The sequence below is a fragment of the Copadichromis virginalis genome, linkage group LG9 (genome assembly GCF_057382275.1).
Source record: "Copadichromis virginalis isolate Kocher_CV1m ecotype Utaka linkage group LG9, C_Virginalis_male_GT1.1, whole genome shotgun sequence".
In the NCBI taxonomy this organism is placed as follows: domain Eukaryota; kingdom Metazoa; phylum Chordata; class Actinopteri; order Cichliformes; family Cichlidae; genus Copadichromis; species Copadichromis virginalis.
The window spans coordinates 18,446,641-18,470,124 of NC_140626.1; the positions used below are offsets into that span (position 1 = coordinate 18,446,641).

At 38.7% G+C, this 23,484-nt stretch overlaps 1 protein-coding gene across 1 annotated transcript; it reads right to left on the bottom strand.

The window, feature by feature from the left end:
• Positions 1 to 5,486: 5,486 nt before the first annotated feature.
• prtfdc1a (phosphoribosyl transferase domain containing 1a) lies at positions 5,487 to 22,056 on the bottom strand. Its single transcript, XM_085468026.1, has 10 exons — positions 21,700 to 22,056; positions 21,469 to 21,557; positions 20,928 to 21,034; positions 20,016 to 20,199; positions 16,758 to 16,823; positions 14,491 to 14,508; positions 10,094 to 10,176; positions 9,688 to 9,734; positions 8,215 to 8,291; positions 5,487 to 5,694 (listed from the first exon to the last, which is right to left on the bottom strand). The coding sequence occupies exons 2-10, from the start codon at positions 21,517 to 21,519 to the stop codon at positions 5,647 to 5,649; spliced, it is 681 nt and encodes a 226-aa protein (XP_085324152.1). The 5' UTR covers positions 21,520 to 21,557; positions 21,700 to 22,056; the 3' UTR covers positions 5,487 to 5,646.
• Between the last annotated feature and the right edge of the window lie 1,428 nt (positions 22,057 to 23,484).

Below are 23,484 nucleotides of genomic sequence, written 5' to 3' on the forward strand. Positions count from 1 at the left end.
AAATAACAAGGTTTTTGTGTTAATTAGTGAAATTTAAAGTTTCAAACATATTTTTCTAATCAAGCTCTCAGAAACAAAAGGTTGTGCAATGATTGTATTTCACAAAATTTCTGTTCTTTTTTGTTTTTTTGTTAAGCCAAAGCTGATGTGTGATAAAATGAAGACAGTGTGGCAGAGCCAAAAACTGCAATTCATCTAATGGCCACTTGACGTTGGTTTCAAAAGTGAGTCGGGCTCCATTGACTCCTGTGTTAAAATACCCAACTTTACAGCAGAAATAAACACCTTTAAAGCCTGTAATTTTAGCCGTAATTACAATTTTCTGCTCATCCGTGTTCTGCCACTTATCCAGGTCCACAGGGTAGCTATCTAAAGTGGATCTATTGCTCATTAGGGAGGTTGTGTGTTTGCAATCTGCTGGCAGTCCAGGTACAGCCCATCTACCCGAGGAGAGCTTTGTTGTTGATGGAGGCAGTGTACAGCGAATGTGGAAAAAACACTCTTGAGGGTCAAGAAGGTCTGGTGTCGCTCGCTTCCCTATTCTGGCCTACTTGGCAATGTGCACTTGGGTTTTTGGAGGACTACATGTGAGCATATGTTGGGTAGTGGGTGGAAATGGTGGGTGGAAACCCCTCTCCTTGCTGTCTGATTTCATAAACAACAAATTGGTTGTGGGGTACAGGACCACAAATTACGCTTTAGCAGAGATACCCTACCCAGCTAAGTCTGCCAAAACACAAGACACACCATCCACAATAAGAAACATGTTAGGTGTGTGATCACAACTGTACAGGGTTTTTTTTATGACTTAGCTGCTTAAATGTACATAATGCTTACTGCTGTGCTTTATTGGCTACATATTATTATTATTATTATATAAAATGCTTTTTTGTGTGTTTAAATGTGCTAAAAATGGTACAGAGAAGCTTGTACTCTGGTTTTCGTGAGTTAAATTCTGGTATCTTATTTATTTGTCATCAAAATTAGCATATGTTTGTGTTCTTCCATTCCCTATGCAGAGCTAGTCTAACAGACTGCTGGCTGTGTATTTAACAGACATGAAATGTCAACCTCTCCTCTAATGGTAGAAGAGCCAAATAATTGCCATCAGGAAAAAAATATGCCTCATCTGCTGTGCTGGTGAGATGTAAATCTATCCAGCTGGCTGTTTCTAACTACAGGCTTTATATGTCAGATGCAGGGATGTGTGGCCATTCAAATGCACAATTCCCATTTTGTTCCTTTTGTACTGATCGCAGTTTACCTGTAGCCTACTTTCTGCGGTCATCCCCAACCTCTGTTCCCTCGACGAAGCGCTACAAAGCTGCAGCATGTGAACCCTACAAGGCTTTTTGTCCCTTCCTCCTTTCACCAAACTCTGCATGGAGGTGAAGGACAATGGCCTGCGAGTTCCCAGGGCAGCGCAGGAGGGCATTAGCGCTGGGATAAGTTAACAACTACCTCCAAGTGCTGATGTCTTATGATAAGGATACACAGCAGTACAATGGGGGTATTTGTAGCTCAGACTGCACAGAGCTCAAAACCAGACAGCTGTGTGATTTATTTGTAAGTTTTTCCTATTTCTTATCTCACACCTCTGCAAGATTCACAAACAAGAGCTGAAATCTGACTAAATCCAGGGTTCCCCTAAATATAATAGCTAAGGTGCTGTGAAACCTGAGAGTGTTTTCTAATGCAGGAGCTGAGTGCTCCAAACCTCCCAGAACTCCTTTGTTTGCACTCATTCATATTATCCAAATAGCAACTCATTTAACAGGTCATTTAATGCGGAGAGGCCTTGTAGCTGGAGACGCATCATTACCTTTGGCTTGGAAACATGTTTTTAAAATGTGAGAAAAACACACATTTGATTTTTGAATTACTACAGAGAGACGATGAGAAAAAAATGAATTTCCTTTTAATATATTCTTTCAAGCCAAGAATCACTTCACATCTTGGTGGCCTCTACATGAAACAGCGAACGCAGTCACAAGTTATCGGCATTAAGTGATGAAGACACCGACTAAGAGTAAACATAAACACACTAATTATTTCATCTTCTTTTAGCTGAGATGCGATTTCAAGAAATCTTTTTAGATCTTTCGAAGGATACCTCCGTGTATACATGCATTCCTGTTATGTGATGTGACGGCTGTTTGCAGTTTCAGGTGATTGAGAATCAAGAGCGCTTAGCCACATGATAACACTCCCCGAGTGCTTGCTATGCAGTGAAGCGTGCTCTGGTCTGTCTGTCGATACGCACAATTGACTCCTTTAGACTTAAACCTCACTATGAGTGTGTGTGTGTGTTTGTTTGTAGAGAAGGTTCCTCTAGACTGCAGATATTTTAATGTGGCAAGTGTAGAGCAAGCCTTTTTTCCAGAAATCAGGAGCTCAGACAGTAAACATACATACATAATATAAATATGCAGTGATTCTTTGCGGCTCAATCACACTAAAGTAAAAGGCCTCATGAGTAGGAAAAATTGATGGTTACCCGATTTTATTTTTGATCTGGGCAACCAGTTTCAATCAGAAGGTGATTACAGAGTTCGCCTGGTGAGAGACAAAGTGTCTCCATTGATTATGGTATGACTCAGACTGACTGCAATCATTCTCAGACAGAGTGGCAAAAGTTTGCAAATAATTGTTGTCTCGTTTTTAAATGCAGGTGGATTCCCAACACAACAATTTGAGTCTCTTTTCAGTAAGGGACTCGACTCATCTGGTTGCCAAATGTTTATAATTTGGTTAAATTCCTTTATGAAAGCAAGGCTGCTTTGCACTTCAACTATGACTGGCTGAGGACTATTTTTTATGACTTGTTATTCTTTAGTTTTGAACTTTTGCTTTCAATTCAGGTTTGTCTCAGTTTGTTTCCTGAGTGTGTATGCTCCTTTTAGTTTAGTTTTTTTTTTTTTGACCAAGCTACTAAACACTAAAGCTAAGGGCATTTCCTGTATATATATATATATATATATATATTAGAGATGGACCGATCCGATATTAAGTATCGGTATAGGTCCGATACTGACCTAAATTACTGGATCGGATATCGGAGAAAAATAAAAAATGTAATCCGATCCATTAAATATCACGAAAGCACCTCACAAAACTTGCAACACGCCGTAACTCACCTCAGAACGTTAGCAGTCGGAGAAGTATGCATCACGTGATAGAGCGGCTGTGGCATGCGGGACCTGTAGGTGGTCTGGATAGCATGTGGAGCTTCGCTAGCAACCCGGCATTTCATCTCCGACAAAGTTATCCCCGAGAGAAGTAAAGCAAGTGTGTAAGTCCATCTCTGAATGTTTGTAAAGCATTCCTGCCTTAAGCTTAACAAGCGATATATGGAGTGACTGCCTCTCCTGCTGCTACTTCAATCATGAAACTGCTTAACGATCAGCTGATCGGCTTTTCTGTCGCGAGTCCGTGTCTCTAGTTTGCTTTTGGCCCACTTTGCACCAGAAAGAGGAAACCAGCGGCTGAACAACAGCAGCACATTTAAGCTTGATCAGCTGTTGTTAGAATGTATTTAATATTACTTTCTACTCGAGGATCTTTTTCTACGTAGCTGACGGCTGTAACTGTGCAGGGGCGGATCTAGCAAAGTTTAGCCAGGGGGGCCGATAGGGCATGAACAGGGAAAAGGGGGCACAAAGACATACTTTTCTTTCTTATTCTCATTTAAAATGTCGAGCTTTTAATAAATAATTATCTGACACCCAAAGTTTTAATTTTATGTAAAATGAATAGAAGTCAATTACTGTATATAGTGACTATTAAGTCTAATATATATACCCTAGTAAGCTATAGTACTTTTTCCTTTGGGAAGGTACCATCTGTGCAGTCTGCAATTTTGTTGAAGAAAGATGTTGAATCTATTTAATATTTCTTGAAAAATAATTGATTTCTGTGCATTTTTTTCACACTTTATCAAATTAAGGTTGATTACGTCGATTAAGCATCATGAGGTGGAGCGTGAGGGGTGGTTCCCTATTTTTTATTTTTTTATTTTTGTTGTTGCTGGGAGTTTGAACCCTATTAGTTAGGTTGCTTAATATTTACGCTAAGTACTCTTTAAAATACCAGAATAGGGAGGATGGTGTAGGTTTAAGTTTATTAGATTGATCAGTATTGCTGAACTATGAAATATTTTTTTTGTATACAGGTATAACAGAATAGCTTTAGTGTAGTTGTTGTTTTAAACTTGAGTATGAACTTGCAGACTTGCAAAATGCAGCAAGATATTTTAAAAAACAGTTTTGTTGATTAAAAAACACTATATCGGATTCATATCGGTATCGGCAGATATCCAAATTTATGATATCGGTATCGGTATCGGACATAAAAAAGTGGTATCGTGCCATCTCTAATATATATATATTTTTTTTAATTAAAATTTACTTTATTTAAAATGAGAGTGTGGCTTCCCATGATGCACTGTGTGTTTCTCTTTGACTTACTATGAGTTTATACACCACTCCTCATTTATTATTGTAGTTATTCATTAGTTATAATTCATTTTAGGTCCTGTTTGCCTTCTCTCATGCCCAACCGGTCAAGGGAGATGGCAAAGCCTCTCTGAGCCTGCTTCTGTTGGAGGTTTCTTCCTGTTAAAAGGTATTTTTTTCTTCCCACTGTTGCCAAGCGTTTGCTCATAGGGGGTCATCAATAATTGTTGGGGTTTTCTCTCTATCATTGTAAGACCTTTACCTTACAATATCAAGCACCTTGAGGTGACTTTGGTTGTGATAAGGCGCTATACAAATCAAAATGAATTGAATGGTTTTAGTATTTTAGCACAAATATTCCACATGTTATGGTACTGTAATCTTTATGTGGTTAGGTAAAATTTCTCATTGGTGTTGGCCACATACAGTTTCCCGCTAATGTGTTTTGGCTTGAGAGTAATGTAAATGTCAGATATGACTTGAATACAAATACACATATTTATTTATAGATTAAGAAAACAAAAATTCATTTTTCTTTTAGCTAAAGAATTTTTGTTTTAAAAGTCACTCAAGTAACGTAACACTGAAATTACAATTTTGTAGTTTCCAGCTTTCACGGCACTTTTGTCAAGGCCACGTGGACTCCCACGGGCCAAGAAATTATTTTTCCTAATTAGTCAGGCTTGTGCATCTTTGCCTTACGCTCAAAGGTATTGCAACTTTTAGCAAGTGAAAGTAAAAACATCTACTGTCAAACGCTACACATACATCATCCTATATAGAGAAGGTCAAACTTACACAGGAAAAAAAACCCCCACTGACAGAAACAAGCAGATACAGTGTGGTGTGGAGATGCAGTACCCACTGTATGCTGTGGGCGTCATCCGGGTACGAGGATGCCAACGTCCATAAGCTCTCTCCATCTGTCACCATCGTCCTGTCCTGGTGGGCGGCTTGTCTTTCTTTTATTTAACACTTTCTTTGTTGCAGTGTGAATCTCATCAACATGCAAATAAAGAATGAGGCAATAACTGAATTAAATGCCTTTTAATTCACACATAAAAACATTTCACAGTGTCCATCCAGCACTGAATTGTAATGAAGACCAACCCCCCCTCCCAAATTGTTACAGCAACGGGAGAGAAATATGTGCTGCTGTAAAACTGAGTATAACTAATGGCTTCATGTCTTCTCATATCTTGTACTTCATCTTTCCTGTTCTGCTGAGGACACAGATATGCTGAAATGACAAGGGGTGATAAAAAAACAAAACAATTAGCTTTGCGATCATTTTTACAAACTTTAAATTCCATTTGCAGCATGAAACCATAAAAACCAGCAAATTTGAAAAGAGAAGAAAGTGATCTCCAAAGATATGACTCATTCATTAATCTAGCTTCGGGTGTCCTGGGGATTCAACTCATATTTCTTCTGTGGGATGAGGACAGATAAGAGGGTAAGCTTTAACTCTGTCTGATTATCAGAGCCTAACCTCTACATTCCACAGGTCACACGCCTTCAAACTTTCATAACGAATACCACCCCCCTCAAACATGGACAAGAGCCATACACACAACCATACAGTACAAACAGTGCATGCTGCACATACTGTACGTGACTATGGGAGTCAAGCTTAGTGTTTCACATGAGTAAGAGGTAAATTTGAGGTCACGTTTCACAGATAAAAACAGCAGGGTCCATATAGATTTGAACTTATCGCTTTCAGAAAGACTTGAATTAAACTGAATTCATATCAAAAAGAAAGTGAGAATATTTACAGAGGAACAACAGCCTAAAGAAAAAAACTAATCTAAATAATCCATATGTTTTACTATATTTCCACTAAAAGTAAACAGAAATAAACCGATAGAAAAAGATTGCGCAAATGCTTGTGTAGTAATTTAAAGAAAGCAAGGAAAATACAGAGTAATTATAAATTGTGGGTCATGTGCTGAGCTTCAGCAGAAAGAATAATGATATAAAAGCACAGGAAGAGGTAATCCTTCTCAAATTAAAACATGGAACAAAAATAAAATGCATGTACATTATTATTTGAGTTCTGACCAGTGCTTATTTATTTAGCTTATTTCACTACCTTAACGCATTGTTACCTACACAGGGTTTAATATTTTTTACCTTCTGTGTTAAGCACATTGCGCTTACAGTAAGTAACCATGTGTCCTGCTCTTAGTGGTGTAATGCCATTTGGAGGTTGGAGTTTCTAGGAATTTGAACCAAGTGGATGGGGGCTTGGAAATAAGTAGTTTATCATAGGTATAGACTAATTCAACATTAAGGGTTATCTTCTGCTGTTTTTAAGACTGGGTTGTAGTTTGGTGACTATTAAAAATGTGCATTTAACAATGTGCAAAAGATAGATGATATTTGTAAAGTGTGAATAGTGTGTGGATTTGGATATTGAAGAGGAAGGCTTTGCAGGTATAGCGCTCAGTTTATTTTATGCTTGAATTAGCAGGTTGAAGCAGGATAAATGATAATGGAAAACAAAGGAGGGCAGAGAAGCTATCCTTGCCTAGAACCCCTGCGTAAAGTGAAGCACTGTGATATTAGTTCATTGGTAATAACTGCTGCCATTGGTGCTGTGCAGTCCACTCTATTCTCCAGAGGAACTTTTACATAGCTTAAAATAAAACAGCAGTCTTCTTAATCCTAACATTTAGAAGCAGTGGATAAATCTGTGTTTTTTGTTCAACTTAAAGCACTTTAGAACAATTTTTCAGATTAATATTTGTGCTACAGTTTGAATCTTGACTCAACAACAACGTACGCTCACTGTACACTGTATTTGGTACCTCTTGCTAGTACTGGGTTGGACCTCTTTTGTCTTTAGAAGTGCCTTGATTCTTCATGACACAGATTCAACAAGTTCCTGGAAACATTCCTCAGAGATTTGGGGCCGTACTGGCATGATAGCATTACACAGTTGCTGCAGAACTAGACAGCTGCACTTCTATGTGGACGCCATTGCGTTCCACCAAATCCAAAACTTGGATTGAGATCTGGTGACTGTGGAGGCTACTTGAGTACAGTGAGGTCACTGTCATGTTCAAGAAACAAGTTTGATGTGATTTAAACTCTATATTATGGTGATTTTATCCTGCTGAAAGGAGTCATCACAAGGTGGGTACACTGTGTCAGAAAAGAGCTGTGGGCCAAAGTGTGCCAAGAAAAAATGTTCATGTTCGAAGTCACCTAAGAACACTTTCCTCCCCATTTGGTTTGAACGGGTTGTCTTGACCATGGCTTCATGGCTAAACGCACTAAGTTGCTGCCATGTGATTGGCGAATTAGATATTTGTTTTAACAAGCAGTTGAACTAATGTACCTCACAAGTTGGCTAATGAGCGCTGTTTGAGATCATTTTGGGGGGTTAGTACATCAAGTCTGTTGGTTACATCTTCATACAACCCAGTAAACTCACCATTTATGGTTTATCAGGAACTGGAAAAAATAGACACAATACTTCATTCATTTTTATCTTACATGTAAAAAAATCTATCATCCATATCATTCAGTGACTCCTGTCCTGGGTGACACAGACCTCCTTGTGAACACAGACAGAAACCACCTGCTCTGAGCTACTTTGCCTACATGTAAAATCTCCTCGTGGCGGGGAGCATACCTGTTGGGTGAGTTTAGGTTTCAGGCAAAAGAAATGTCGTCTTTGATTTACTATGTTTACTCTCCCCTCCTGTCTCTTTCATCCCTTTCTCTCAGCTCTTTGGAGTGTCAGACTTACATTCAGGTCACGGAAGTATTCATTGTAGTCAAGGGCATAGCCAACAACAAACCGGTTGGGAATTTCAAATCCAACATCTGACAATGCAAACACAGACACGAATGTTAAGTATCCTGATTTGTTTAACATTAAACAAAAATTCCATGTTAGTCTTTTGACTAAACCAGGAGTGAGCGGCTGTGATATCGCACATAACAGCTAGAAATACACATTTTGATGCCTTTATTTGAACTAATTATGAGGTGTAACAAATAAATTTCAGCTCAAATTAAAGATGACTGATAGGTGTTGATGAAGCAGTCTCACCTGAATCATCACATCTGATTAAGCGAACAAGAGAAACAAGTGACACATGTTAGGAGGAAAATCTAACACCCAGAGCTTAAACTCAAAGAAAGAAAATTTAAATGAAAAGAGAAAACTAGGTATGTGACTTTTTTAATGTAGCAGACTTTTAAATTTGTGCTAATACTTCTGAGTACCCTGCTGTAAGCTGCTGTAAACTTTTATTTTTAAATACCAGTATCTAGAGCTGAAAAGTTAAGCTAAAGATGATGTGAGAAAATCTGCAACACCTCCACTAGCCACAGGAGGCCAGTTCACAGTTCAAAGCTTGGTTCAAAAAATTGTTTTTTCATTTGATTTGGACATAAAAGGACTGTCTTTGATGCTTTTTGTGTTTCCAGTGCTTCTATTTTAGTGTGTTAGTGTGTGTGTGAGAATGTTAGACACAGCGCTTAGGTATAGGAAAAAGTGCTTATATGAATATGCATGTGAATGAGGCATGTAGTAAAGATCTGTGCATAAGCGAATTACTGCAAATCCTAATGAACAACATTAGCAACATTGTAAAGAAGAGTGGGTTCAAATTCCTCCACAACAAAGTGAAAGACTGATAAAATCCCACATAAAATGATGACTTGCTAAAGATTGTTTTACAAGCTAAAAAATCATGGAGTGTACTTAGTTTTAACCGACTGTTCCTGCATTTTGGCTTAGTTTTTCTATTACACATAAAGACGTGGCGTAGATCATGTATGATTGTTCATATGAGGTTGTATTTAGGTCATTTCAGAACCTGCTAAAGACTAGATCATTTTGATTATGTCCTGATATGCAAGGCTTTAGAGTTCAACAAGAGTATACTTTCTTTTTCCCATGACTGCAGCCAGTAGTTAATATTTGTAACCTAAAGCTATATCTTGTTTGTTTAATTTGTTCAAAAACTGACTTCCTGAACTCCAGGAGGTCACTTACTTGTGTCATGTGGCAAGGCACCTTGAACACACACTTCTTTTGTATTTTGGGATTAATTATGCGAGGACTATCAGGTCAGGACACTTCCCTAATAACGAACAATTTGCTAAATTATCTCAACTTTGAAAAAAGTGAAAGAATAAGAATAAATGAAAAAGACTGGCAAGTAGGGTACGGTGTGGGTGCTACGAAGGTTAAAACAAAGAGCATAGTTACAGTCTGTCAGACTTTCAGCCATGTTAGGGAGCCTCTTCACAAGCAGCCTGAAATACAAAATAATAACGTTAATTACCCTCAAATGTTAAATGATGTATGCAATATCAAAAAGTTGACTTTTTCAGTTTAATTTCAAGACATTTATTGGTCCAAAAACCATGGTGATAAGACAAAGACTTGAATATTTTTAAAAATGTACATTTTTGGAGTGTTTTCACAATCCAGAGGAAATAAACTTTCAACATGAACCATGTGTGAGAGATGTTTATCATGTTTCTGTGATCTCGGGAATGCATAGGAACAGCCCACAGACACGAGATAGCAGTGACTGTGGACAAGTGATATCTTCTTGTGCTTGTCACACGCTTGACATTTCCTTTACAGGGGAAAACACAGACTGGCTCACCCTGCGACCTTGACCATCTTGGGTTCAAAGGTCTCCACATGCTCCAGAAGGGCCTTCATGGTCTTTCCTGTGTCAACTATGGCCTGAGGGGAGGGAAGAGCAAAGGAAGAGAGGAAGAGATTTGGAGGAAAGAACGTGGGATATATGAGAGTAAAAAAAAGATCAAGATACAGTACTATGCAAAAGTCTTGAGCCACAACTGATTTCTTTATATTTTGCTTGCCAGGAGGAGGCAGATTTTTTTGTACTTTTAAAGTTTTTCAGGCTTTATGAAGGTCTTTTAAACTTTGCCTTTGGACATTGGCTGGTTTTCATGTGTTCAGTCCTTGCACACGTCCATCAGAGGAATTCTGAGACAATTTATGAGCAGCCTGTCACAAAAACACTTTTCACTATGAAAAATGCCAAAGATAATGCAATTGAGGTGTTTCCCAAAGAACTCTTAGGAGGACACCAACCTGATAAGTGGACAAAAGAAGAAGAAGCAGGTCTCATAAAGCTACATATAGCAGATGGACAGAATCTGAAAGTCATGTCATTAAGAATTAGGAAGAAAATCCAGCAAAGACTTGACACAAGACCTTAGAGATCCATGTGACCCTTCTGTTGATCCATGCGTTTGTTAAAACCTCGTCAGAAATGGTCACGGTCGAATGGGGAACACTAGCAATATTATAGAAGCAGTGTGGGGTCTTTGAATAGCTTCCTGAAGCCTGGAGAAATATTCCTGAAGACTACTTAAAGAAATGAAAAGAAAGCTTGCTCAAGAAAGTTCAGACTGTGTTGAAGAATGAAAAAAGCAAAAAACAAATATTGACTTTCAAGCTTGTTAGAACTGTACAAAGACTGTTTTTGTGTTATATACTGTATTTTTATCTATGCTTAGACAAATCTCAATAAATTTCTGCACCTATTTCCCATTTTCCCAGAAATATAAAAAGGAATGAGGGGTAGCTCAAGACTTTTGCACAGATATTGATCAACTGAAATAGGTAAATGCATTGATGAGCGATTAATGAATACATGAGTGGCATCTGAGAGAGGATTTCCAGTTACAGTGGGGAAAAAAAGTATTTAGTCAGCCACCGATTGTGCAAGTTCCCCCACTTAAAATGATGACAGAGGTCAGTAATTTGCACCAGAGGTACACTTCAACTGTGAGAGACAGAATGTGAAAAAAAATCCATGAATTCACATGGTAGGATTTGTAAAGAATTTATTCGTAAATTAGGGTGGAAAATAAGTATTTGGTCACCTCAAACAAGGAAAATCTCTGGCTCTCACAGACCTGTAACGTCTTCTGTAAGAAGCTTTTCTGTCCCCCACTCGTTACCTGTATGAATGGCACCTGTTTGAACTCATCATCTGTATAAAAGACACCTGTCCACAGCCTCAAACAGTCAGACTCCAAACTCCGCCATGGCCAAGACCAAAGAGCTTTCGAAGGACACCAGGAAAAGTATTGTAGACCTGCACCAGACTGGGAAGAGTGAATCTACAATAGGCAAGCAGCTTGGTGTGAAAAAATCAACTGTGGGAGCAATCATCAGAAAATGGAAGACATACAAGACCACTGATAATCTCCCTCGATCTGGGGCTCCACGCAAGATCTCATCCCGTGGGGTCAAAATGATCATGAGAACGGTGAGCAAAGATCCCAGAACCACACGGGGGGACCTGGTGAATGACCTGCAGAGAGCTGGGACCAAAGTAACAAAGGTCACCATCAGTAACACACTACAACGGCAGGGAATCAAATCCCGCAGTGCCAGACGTGTTCCGCTGCTGAAGCCAGCGCATGTCCAGGCCCGTCTGATGTTTGCCAGAGAGCACATGGATGATACAGCAGAGGGTTGGGAGAATGTCATGTGGTCAGATGAAACCAAAGTAGAACTTTTTGGTATAAACTCAACTCGTCGTGTTTGGAGGAAGAAGAATACTGAGTTGCATCCCAAGAACACCATACCTACTGTGAAGCATGGGGGTGGAAACATCATGCTATGGGGCTGTTTTTCTGCCAAGGGGACAGGACGACTGATCCGTGTTAAGGACAGAATGAATGGGGCCATGTATCGTGAGATTTTGAGCCAAAACCTCCTTCCATCAGTGAGTACTTTGAAGATGAAACGAGGCTGGGTCTTCCAACATGACAATGATCCAAAACACACCGCCCGGGCAACAAAGGATTGGCTCCGTAAGAAGCATTTGAAAGTCCTGGAGTGGCCTAGCCAGTCTCCAGACCTCAACCCCATAGAAAATCTGTGGCGGGAGTTGAAAGTCCGTGTTGCTCGGCGACAGCCCCAAAACATCACTGCTCTCGAGAAGATCTGCATGGAGGAATGGGCCAAAATACCAGCTACTGTGTGTGCAAACCTGGTAAAGACCTATAGTAAACGTTTGACCTCTGTTATTGCCAACAAAGGTTATGTTACAAAGTATTGAGTTGTATTTTTGTTATTGACCAAATACTTATTTTCCACCCTGATTTACGAATAAATTCTTTACAAATCCTACCATGTGGATTCATGGATTTTTTTTTTCACATTCTGTCTCTCACAGTTGAAGTGTACCTCTGGTGCAAATTACTGACCTCTGTCATCATTTTAGGTGGGGGAACTTGCACAATCGGTGGCTGACTAAATACTTTTTTGCCCCACTGTACTTAAAACTTTTCTGTTACATTCATTTAAGAGCTAAGACATCGTATAACTGAGAAAGATTACATTGAGCTTGAGCAGCTGTTCGTTGTTTTGCATCTGAAGCTATCAGAGCATGCTTTTTTTTCATGTTCTTATTAGAGATGGCACGATACCACTTTTTTATGTCCGATACCGATACCGATATCATAAATTTGGATATCTGCCGATACCGATATGAATCCGATATAATGTTTTTTAATCAACAAAACTGTTTTTTAAAATATCTTGCTGCATTTTGCAAGTCTGCAAGTTCATACTCAAGTTTAAAACAACAACTACACTAAAGCTATTCTGTTATACCTGTATACAAAAAAAATATTTCATAGTTCAGCAATACTGATCAATCTAATAAACTTAGACCTACACCATCCTCCCTATTCTGGTATTTTAAAGAGTACTTAGCGTAAATATTAAGCAACCTAACTAATAGGGTTCCAACTCCCAGCAACAACAAAAATAAATAAATAAAAAATAGGGAACCACCCCTCACGCGCCACCTCATGATGCTTAATCGACGTAATCAACCTTAATTTGATGCAGTGTGAAAAAAAATGCACAGAAATCAATTATTTTTCAAGAAATATTAAATAGATTCAACATCTTTCTTCAACAAAATTGCAGACTGCACAGATGGTACCTTCCCAAAGGAAAAAGTACTATAGCTTACTAGGGTATATATATTAGACTTAATAGTCACTATATACAGTAATTGACTTCTATTCATTTTACATCAAATTAAAACTTTGTGTGTCAGATAATTATTTATTAAAAGCTAGACATTTTAAATGAGAATAAGAAAGAAAAGTATGTCTTTGTGCCCCCTTTTCCCTGTTCATGCCCTATCGGCCCCCCTGGCTAAACTCTGCTAGATCCGCCCCTGCACAGTTACCAGCGTCAGCTACGTAGAAAAAGATCCTGGTGTAGAAAGTAATATTAAATAAATTCTAACAACAGCTTATCAAGCTTAAACGTGCTGCTGTTGTTCAGCTGCTGGTTTCCTCTTTCTGGTGCAAAGTGGGCCAAAAACAAAGACGGACTCGCGACAGAAAAGCCGATCAGCTGATCATTTAAGCAGTTTCACGATTGAAGTAGCAGCCGGAGAGCGAGAGGCAGTCGCTTGTTAAGCTTAACGCAGGAATGCTTTACAAACATTCAGAGATGGACTTACACACTTGCTTTACTTCTCTCGGGGATAACTTTGTCGGAGATGAAATGCCAGGTTGCTAGCGAAGCTCCAAATGCTATCCAGACCACCGACAGGTCCCGCATGCCACAGCCGCTCTATCACGTGATGCATACTGCTCTGACATGCTAACGTTCTGAGGTGAGTTACGGCGTGTTGCAAGTTTTGTGAGGTGCTTTCGTGATATTTAATGGATCGGATTACATTTTTTATTTTTCTCCGATATCCGATCCAGTCATTTAGGTCAGTATCGGACCGATACCGATACGTAATATCGGATCGGTCCATCTCTAGTTCTTATGTGTGTCTGAATCTAGTCCAGAAACCTTCACAACTGGAACATGATCCCAAAGAGGAACAGAATGAGTTTTTTCCCCCTACGTTGACATAAACAACAACAACAACAACAACAACAACGACTTTTCAAAAGTAAATGATGTCTCAAAGGGGGCAGAAATGGTTCTAATTGAAGGGATTTATCCGACAAAAATAGAAAAACATACACACACACTCACCTCAACAATGAGCACACTCTTGGTAACATGTGAAAAACAAGGAAAGAAAAAGATTAGAGAACGGTCACCTTTGAATTTTAATACTGTTCAAGCAAAGCAAAAATAAAGGCGGTGTTGTGTCTTTGAATTTCTTAGAGATGGTATCTATAGCAGCGATGTTGGCAGTATTTTTAGCGCCTGAACAAAAACACAGACGACTCATTCTCTTCTCCTCAGTAATGAACATCTGTGTCTACAGTGAGAAAAAGTCACTTCGGAGCTGCACACTTTCACTGCTGCACACTTTCAAATGAATTCTTGTTTCCTTGGCTGGGTGTATGGGACTCTTTGTGAGAGCGGTGGAGAGTATCTATGGTTTTGGGGAGAGTGATCGCAGAGAATGCGGGCGCCTGGCCAGTGTTCCCAGTCTACACCTGAACACTCTTGCATAATGCTTAATAGGAACAAGTAAAGAACACAAGAACTACAGCACAACATACCTGTCTTACTGCCTGCTGCAAACTATGGAGCCAGTTGGGCAACAAATATGCACTGGCAATTATTTCACTGTGTATGGCATCATTGGCTGGGATTTTATGATTCTCCTAGGATCTGTAAATGAGATGTTTTGACTTGTTTTTGTAATTACATTTTTGGGAACCTTGGGAATCACTTGTAATGTTTACCAAGTTAAAGCTGGTAAACATTACAACGTTTTTCTTTTTTTCTGGGGGGGGACAAAACATGTCAGAAACCTGCTAATTGAGATTTTTGCTTTTATTTCAGTGAGGCATGCATTCAGTACATGGCCAGTTGGAACAAACAAGGCTTTCAGGTCATCCAACTTTTAACGTTTTGTGATTCAAGTGATCTAAGAGGGAACTAGTTGTCTGCACCTCCTCAAGTCTCTGTTTTCAGGCTTTTGAAAATCCATCCCAGTTGTGTCAAACATACGGCCCGTGGACCAGGACTGGCCGTGCAAAGACTCCAATTTTGCCCACTGGATGGCTTTAGAAAATGTGAAAGAGGGCATACACTTTTGAACTTTTAAGGTATTTTTATATTTTTTTGTTTTGAAAAACTGAGATATGCTGTTGAAATTGTGCCATTTCTTATATTAAGATATCTCAGGGATTAAATGTGTGACAGAAAGAGGTATTTCACTTGTCCGATCCACTTAAGATCAAACTGAGCTGTATGTGACTCACGATAAAAAAATTAGTTTGACATCCCCGATTTAACCTGAAGGAGGAGAGCTATATTTTCCTGATTTAGACCCACTGCAATTTTACCTTTCTTAGTTTATTCTTTAAATATTGTAACACCTTTTAATTACCATTAGAAGGAATAAGTGTTAATTTATCACTGAAATAGTGACCCGGCGATGGCGCCAGAGGAAAATTCAGAAACTTAATTGGCTGTGGGTCATCCTGTGCACCAAACTTTGTGCAGATGCCCCCTGTGATGCGAATCAAAGTAGTAGTAGTATCATTAATATGGTCATCTCAGGCACAGCTCTGTGTTCATGTCACCTCACAGATCAACATAACATTTACATCACTGAGCTGACATTATGCTGGCATCATCACAAAGAAACTCATACTCGAATTGGAACTGAGCCTCAGAAATATTTCGCCGAGGAAATGATGATGACTGATGATTAGTTTTGTTGATAATGTATGAGACTTGTGGGAGGCTTGTGTGTAACATTTCCGTCCAGAGGAAGAATTATGACAAGAGCACCAACATTTTTTTTCCCCAAATGATTCATGCTTTCTGTGTAAGGTGCCTGTCAGATTTTCTGTTTTTATTCCCTCTGACCTTCTTAACCGAAGTGAAAATATATTGTAGCTAAAGCACATTTTGACAGCTAACTTTAAAGAATTCAACATCAGTGTTTTTTTTTTACTCCAGGGTAATTCCTCACAATGCCACAGACTGTCCTTACAGGCTCCTCAGTCCTCCCTGCCAGGGATTAGCAGGGACAAACAGTCAATAAATCTGCCTTCTTCATTTGCCTGAAATCTCTGATTCATGGCCAGCCTGGAGACTGTAGGACAATATGGTGAGCAAGCCTCAAAAGTCAGAGCATAACGGTGTGGTCTTGTCTAAGACTAAGTCTAACAAATGTAACTGTGTGACTTTGATCACTTGGGAAAAAATTCTACCTAAAGACAGATTAACTGACAGCTCCCTCTTGAGGCTAGGGTAGTTTCTTTTAAAACAGCATGTAAAAATATCCTTATCCCATGTCATTATCCTGACTTTGCTTAATTACAAACACACACCTTTCCACGCAGAAAAGACAGATCTTGGCATCCTATGATGTGCAGGTCCTCTGTTGATTGGTCATTCTGGTGAGAAGATGAAAAGAGGGCAGTTAATTTTTATTTTGCAACCCAGCAATTGTAATTTTTGCCCTTTTTGTTACTCCATGGTTCCTGTTAATTACAATAAATTGCCTTTAACTGTGATTTACAGTCAGGGATATTTGCAGCAACCTCAATTAACTGCATTGGTTTTCAAAATTTGTTTTTGCTCAAGCCACACCAAAATTTCAAGGCACACCCATTCTCATAATTGGAGAAAATGGCCTCTAAGTCATCTGGAATATCAGCAGTTCTTCATTTGCTGCTATTGTCAGATGAAGGAACTTGCAGGAATACAGATCCTTACATCTGCAATAAACTCCACTTGTATATAACTTGCATCAATCTTGTTATCAGATACTTTTTTGGTGTCTGAATGCGTGAATGAGTGTATCTTAATAACTCCTTTCAGCAAATGATACACTTGGGCAGAAGGCTGTCAACCCCAGTCCAGGTGAAGCGTAGCTTTTGCAGTAGTGTCTTTTGACAGTTTCTTTTGCGGGGTTTTCTCCACACATGATAGTGATTATTTGACTTCAATAACCAGGGCCTCTAATCAGGGAATTTCATGTGTTCTAATATAGCACATCTAAATTACATTTGTTACTTTTTGTACAGTGACAACACAAATGCTTAGTTGACACAAAATCTAAGGCACACTATTTGGGAACCACTGTGTTAAAAAAGCAAACAGATCCTGACAGGCTTGAAAAAGGGTCAGAAAATATAATAATTTAGTAAAAGTAATGGATAAGCAGTAGAGAATATCCATTGAAAAGAAATACACATTAATGATAAAATTATATGGTATATTAAAGTGATTAAATGATTGTAAAATCTCACTAAATATTTTGCTAACAGTTATAATTATTAGCTAACAGCTAACACTAGATAAAAAATTATCTAAACATTCACACAGATATTTGAAATGCAGTAATTTCTTAAAACTATGAATAAAAAGCTTTTTTTCTAAATAGACTAGCAGCTATATGTTAACTAATGGTATGAATCAACAGCTAACTGCTAGCTAATGGTATGAATCAACAGCTAACTGCTAGCTAATGCTACAAACAAAATTGTTAGGATAGAAAATAATGAATGCTTGATCAGTAAGCTTAATGAAATGTATCACTATTATATGACGCACCTGCAAAAACAGGGGCGTAAGAACACTAAAAAAATACCGTTCTTGCTAATATAATAGGAACGCTATGGGTGGTTTCAAAAATTTTAATTGTAATCCAAGATCGGTTGAACTCGAACTGGCTGAACTTGGATTTAAACATGAAGGTGTTTTTACTTCATCAGACAGGCCACCATGGGAACATCAGAAAAGAAGATATAGTGATACAGGGATATATATATATATATATATATATATATATATATATATATATAGTTACCACTGTGTGGTACATAACTGCACATAGGGAGACATATTTCACAAAGTCTTTGAGATAAAATGTCCTGAACATAAACAAAGATATGAACTCTGAGGAAGCATGGTATTTAAAGCTTTTAAGAATGAAAGCTTTGAAGTTAGACTTGGGCTGCTATAGATGCATCACTCGGATAAGAGCAGCAGTGACGTGGACAAAATCCTGGCCTGGGGCAGGTCACATGTCTCCATCATGATCTGTGAGATTGACTAATGACATTATCACTCAAACACACAGTCCTACAGTGCAGTAACAGCAACCGCTACCCCAAGCCATGTTGTTGACATCAAAATACAATGATCAGGAATCAGATGAACTTTAATATAAGATTATACTTTTGTATGGTCTCTTAACTTGTCATCATATCTTTTCAGATTTAAGGTTGATTTCTGCCAGTTTTGTACTTTTGTCTTAATTTTCTGTAGCCTTCACAGAGTTAAATAAAGCTCTAGTAAGTTGAACTTATTTTGGTATTATTTAAATAACTCATTCAACCTTGCCCTAAGAAAAATAAAAACCTTATTTTCTTAATATCGTGGAACATCACAGCATCACTAGGCTGTCCTCGCTGCTTTAACCTCCACGAAAGCCAGTGAATCCTCCCCCGTGCTCAAAAGGGACTAAAAAAATGTGACCACATGTAGAGAAAAACAAATCACATCCTTTCAGATGTGCTGCTTGCCAAAACACACCACAATAAAACAAGTGACTTTGCCGACAGTTGATATAATTGTTACCACTGCTGCGTCGTTCCACAGTTTATGCATTCCAGGTGTTGGACTCCATCATGACATGAGCAGTTTTTCTTGGCAGCAACAGCTGCACCAATTAGCAGACTGCTATTTTCATGACCTGAGCTATGCAGTCACTCCACAATGAGTCGTCCTTGAGTTGCCCTGTGTGAATGTTTCACATTAAACATGAACAACAGTGACATCTGGTGGCTCTGGCTAAAGTCTGCGTTGAAAGCAGGGCTTCCGCAAAAATTGTGGTCATTATCATTTAAGATTTTGTTTTACTTTTATTTATTTAAGGTTAAAATAACAAAAAAGCACAGTAAAAATGCATGTTCCACTTCCTGATAGGAGATTGGAATCCTCACATTGCTTGCTTCGTCTGTTTACACAACATATTCAGTCAATTGACTGATATAAAACTGCAAAGGAAGTCCTCCCAGGTGGAAAGCTAGAACCAAGAATATTTCACTAATATTTGAGCTGGAGTGTATAAGAAGGAAAAAAATGGGACGATGTGATTAAAGCATGTAATATGTTGTAATGTTTTGACATTTGCCATGTGTTCATTAGTTTGTAAATCCTCAGTTTACCTACTGCCATGTTGTTTTTCAGCCAGAAGTGATCACATCTGGATGAAATGATGGAGTTCCAAGTTATCAGCCCACAGTGGCAAGCTTGGTTAACAAGGTGCATCCATAAACTTTATGGGTTCATAAAGCATATGGCTAAACTACTACACCTTTACTCATTTACAGACTTTTTGCCATGTGATTTGGCAGATAGTTACTCCAATAGGCACCTACACCTCAATTAAAATTAAGAGGTCCAGTTCTGAGACTTGATGGAGAGCTCAAAGCTACGTGAAACATTCCTAACTTAAAGCATTAATTAAATGTAAAAATCTAACAGCGTACCTGTCACACCATAGGGTGGAGATGCTGGGCAAAATGCCCTTTGAGGCAATTTATGAAAGTTTTTTCATAGATTGCTGCACTACCCACCAGGTAGCTCTTCAGACGGATGAACTCTACTCGGGTCTCCAGGTACTTGTTGGAGTTCCGGCCGAGAATCTTGATGAACTCCACCAGATCTGCACAGAATTTGTAGCCTCCCTTCAGAACACACAGGACCATTATGTTGTCATCCCGAAAGTCATCCATGATGTAGTGGGCCAGGCGTTCGGTCCTGCAAGAGCAAATCAAATCATACTACAAATGAGAACACTCAGAGATCGCAGCCCCCTCCTAAGGGCAACAGCCCTTTGATGTTTCATGCCTTTTAGTTTGATGTTTTATGCTGTCAGCATTGTTAATATAGAAATCTAGGATAGCATATAATGTTTTCGTGTCATTGTAAAGCAACATAATGTTGTATTGGGAAAATAATAAGCTCAAACAAAGATTGTCCTCCTTTGACCTGTGATGTTGAACGCTACATTCTGAAATAGTGTATTTTATTTTCTTTACTCGTATGCCTCATTAGGGGCGATTGTGGCTCAAGAGTTGGGAGTTCGCCAAGGTTCGAGCCCCGGGTTGAACAGTCTCGGTCGTTGTGTCCTTGAGCAAGACACTACACCCGTTGCCTACTGGTGGTGGTCAGAGGGCTGGGTGGCGCCAGGGTCCGGCAGCCTCGCCTCTGTCAGTGCGCCCCAGGGTGGCTGTGGCTACAATGTAGCTTGCCATCACCAGTGAGTGAATGGGTGGATGACTGGTTGTGTAAAGTGCTTTGGGGTCCTTGGGGACTAGAAAAGTGCTATACAAATACAGGCCATTTACCATACGATTGGAGCAGAAGTGGCTGAAATCTTTTGTTGTCAATAAGCTGTAAAAATGTGACATTTTAACATATATTCACGCAGCGTGTGATTTTACGAAATTTTATGACATCATTGTGATGTTGTAGGCCTTTCTTACCTATTCATGATTACCCCATGTGGAATGTAAATACTCTCGATGTCATCATGGTAGTGCTCAGGATAGGTGAACAGGTCCAGACTGTAGCCTGGCCAATCATCTTTTATCTAGGACAGGCAAATTATTGTCAGGACCGATTATTGGCAGTATAAACATATGCTGGGAAGATACAACAATACATACATACATACATATGCTACAATCATTATAGTGTGATGATGTTTGTTTTAATCAATTATTTATATTTATTTAATTTACGTTACTATAAAATTGCTTTGCTTTTTCATTTTAGTTTCATTTAGTTGACTTGTGTGTCTTGATAAACAAAAAAATTTGGAAGTTATATATTTTTTTAAATCTCTGAATTAAAAAAAAACAACTAAAATTGAAAGCAGACAGTCGTCTTTACTGCTTTGTTTATTACAAAACCACAAAAGATATTAAGTAGCAAAAACGGGAATAATAGCCTCTAATAGCCGTAAAAGTAACTACCAAACAATACTTTAGCACTATAGATGTTTAAACGTGGTGTTAAACATACCACAATTCTTTTTTTTATCTCTGCATTGTCCATCTGTAGCAGTGCTGACATTGTGGCACAACTTATAGGTGAATCCACGTGAAAGTGACCTTAAGTGAAAACACAAAAACAGCTTACTTCCTTCTGAACAAGACAAAAGTGGTAACACGTAGAGAAACATTTCTTCAAATACGACCTTCACTAACATCCAGAGCAACATCTCTAATCTGTTGTTAACAAATCATCACTTACTGTTACTGTTGCCTTCTTTTCAGCGCCCACTCACAAAGCAGAGAGGGAAAATAGGAAGGCGAGGCATCCAGACGAGTCCCAGCCAGCCTCATGGGCTGTGCGATCACGCTTGAGTCATTTGTGCAAAAGGAAAGCGTTGTTTTGGTTGTGGAGATTTACATGGATAATCAGCTTCATGTGATGCTGTGCTGGCTCGTGGCCGCATCGCAGGCCACTGCAGACGGGGGAAGGGGGAAAGAAATCTAACAACAAATGATTGGTTCAGTACGTAAGCAGTAAATTTTATTCAGTTTTCTGAGGGATTATACTTTTTAAGGAACACAATAAGAAATTATTTGTCATTTAATAAATGCTTAAATTTTAGCTCTGGATTTATGTATTCACAGAAGGAGAAAAGAAGAGCTAGACTTGAAAATCCACTTGAATGAAGGGCTGCTCAGTGACAGTAAAAATTGTAATTGCAATTACTTTGGTCGATATTGAGATCACAACAATGTAATGTGATTACTTTGGGGAAATAGTGGGTAATTCATCAGAAAAAACAAAATGAGAAATGTGACCTGAAGTAAACACAGCCACAGCCTTGTGGGGGAGTGAATTTGGGATTTCATGGAGGACACTTGTAAATGAGAACTAAGGGGCTGAGATCACGTTGTTCTGATACTTATTGAAAGCCAAAATCCATTCGTTTTCTTAACTCCTTATCCAATTTAGTGTTGTGAAAAGGCTGGACCTGCTGTTATAAAGTTAAATTTGGGGTGCACCTTGAACAGCTTGCCAATCCATCAAAAGGCTAACAGCAAGAGACAGATCACCATTCAAATGAAGGCCAAATTTCATTTAACAAGCATGTCATTGGACTGTGGGAGGAAGCTGGAGAACCAAAGAAAACCCACACAGAAAGGCACCAAGTGACTGATAGATTTAAACTCGAGACCTCCTTGCTATGAAAAAACTGTTCTAGCCACTCCACTGCTGTGCTGCCCAACTGAAATAAAAACTTCAGTTAACAGCACAGTCCTGCACAAGTGTCAAACAAATCAGAAAGTCTGAGGAAAATTTTAGTACATGACTTGCCAAGTTTTTTGACGTCACATCGGGCTCAAAAACATGACAGACAAAAGCAAACATTTAGATTTATTGTAAAATGTTTTTCCATTTATTTTGCAAATTCATGTGCCACTTTGACTTACATTTAACTTGTATTAAAGTGTCACGTTGCAACTGTCGACTGTCCTAATTTAACTGGAACTGTGAGTAATGGAAATAACGTGAAAGAAAAGTTGTGAATAGAGTCTGATGGTTTTGGATATTAGCTATTTATACTGGGCGACAAGTGAAAATTTATAAAGTAATGACAACATCAGAGAAACACCGTTCAACCATGATATGAGTGTTGACATTGCATTGTTTTCCCCAAAGAGGACACTCTGCAAGTTCCCTCTTGGCAGCTACACAACAAATGCCAGAAAAAGATGTTTATCTTACATGTGACTGACAGAAAAAAATGTATTGGCTGATATATCAGAATTTTAAATGCCCAAAATAGTGAATTTAGTATTGCTCTTAAAAATCCTGCATCATTTGGGCTTTAGTCATGAAACAACCTTCAAACTCAAAAGGCCAAACGTTGGAAGGGACATGAGCGCAGGAGGGAACAGTCATAGTTTCAGTATCTTAAGGGTTGATCTTCTGCCAGAACTCATCCTCAAAACTCAGTTTAAACTGAGATCATGCTGGAAAACAACAACAACCTTGTAATCTACTTTCCCCTGATAGCTTTAA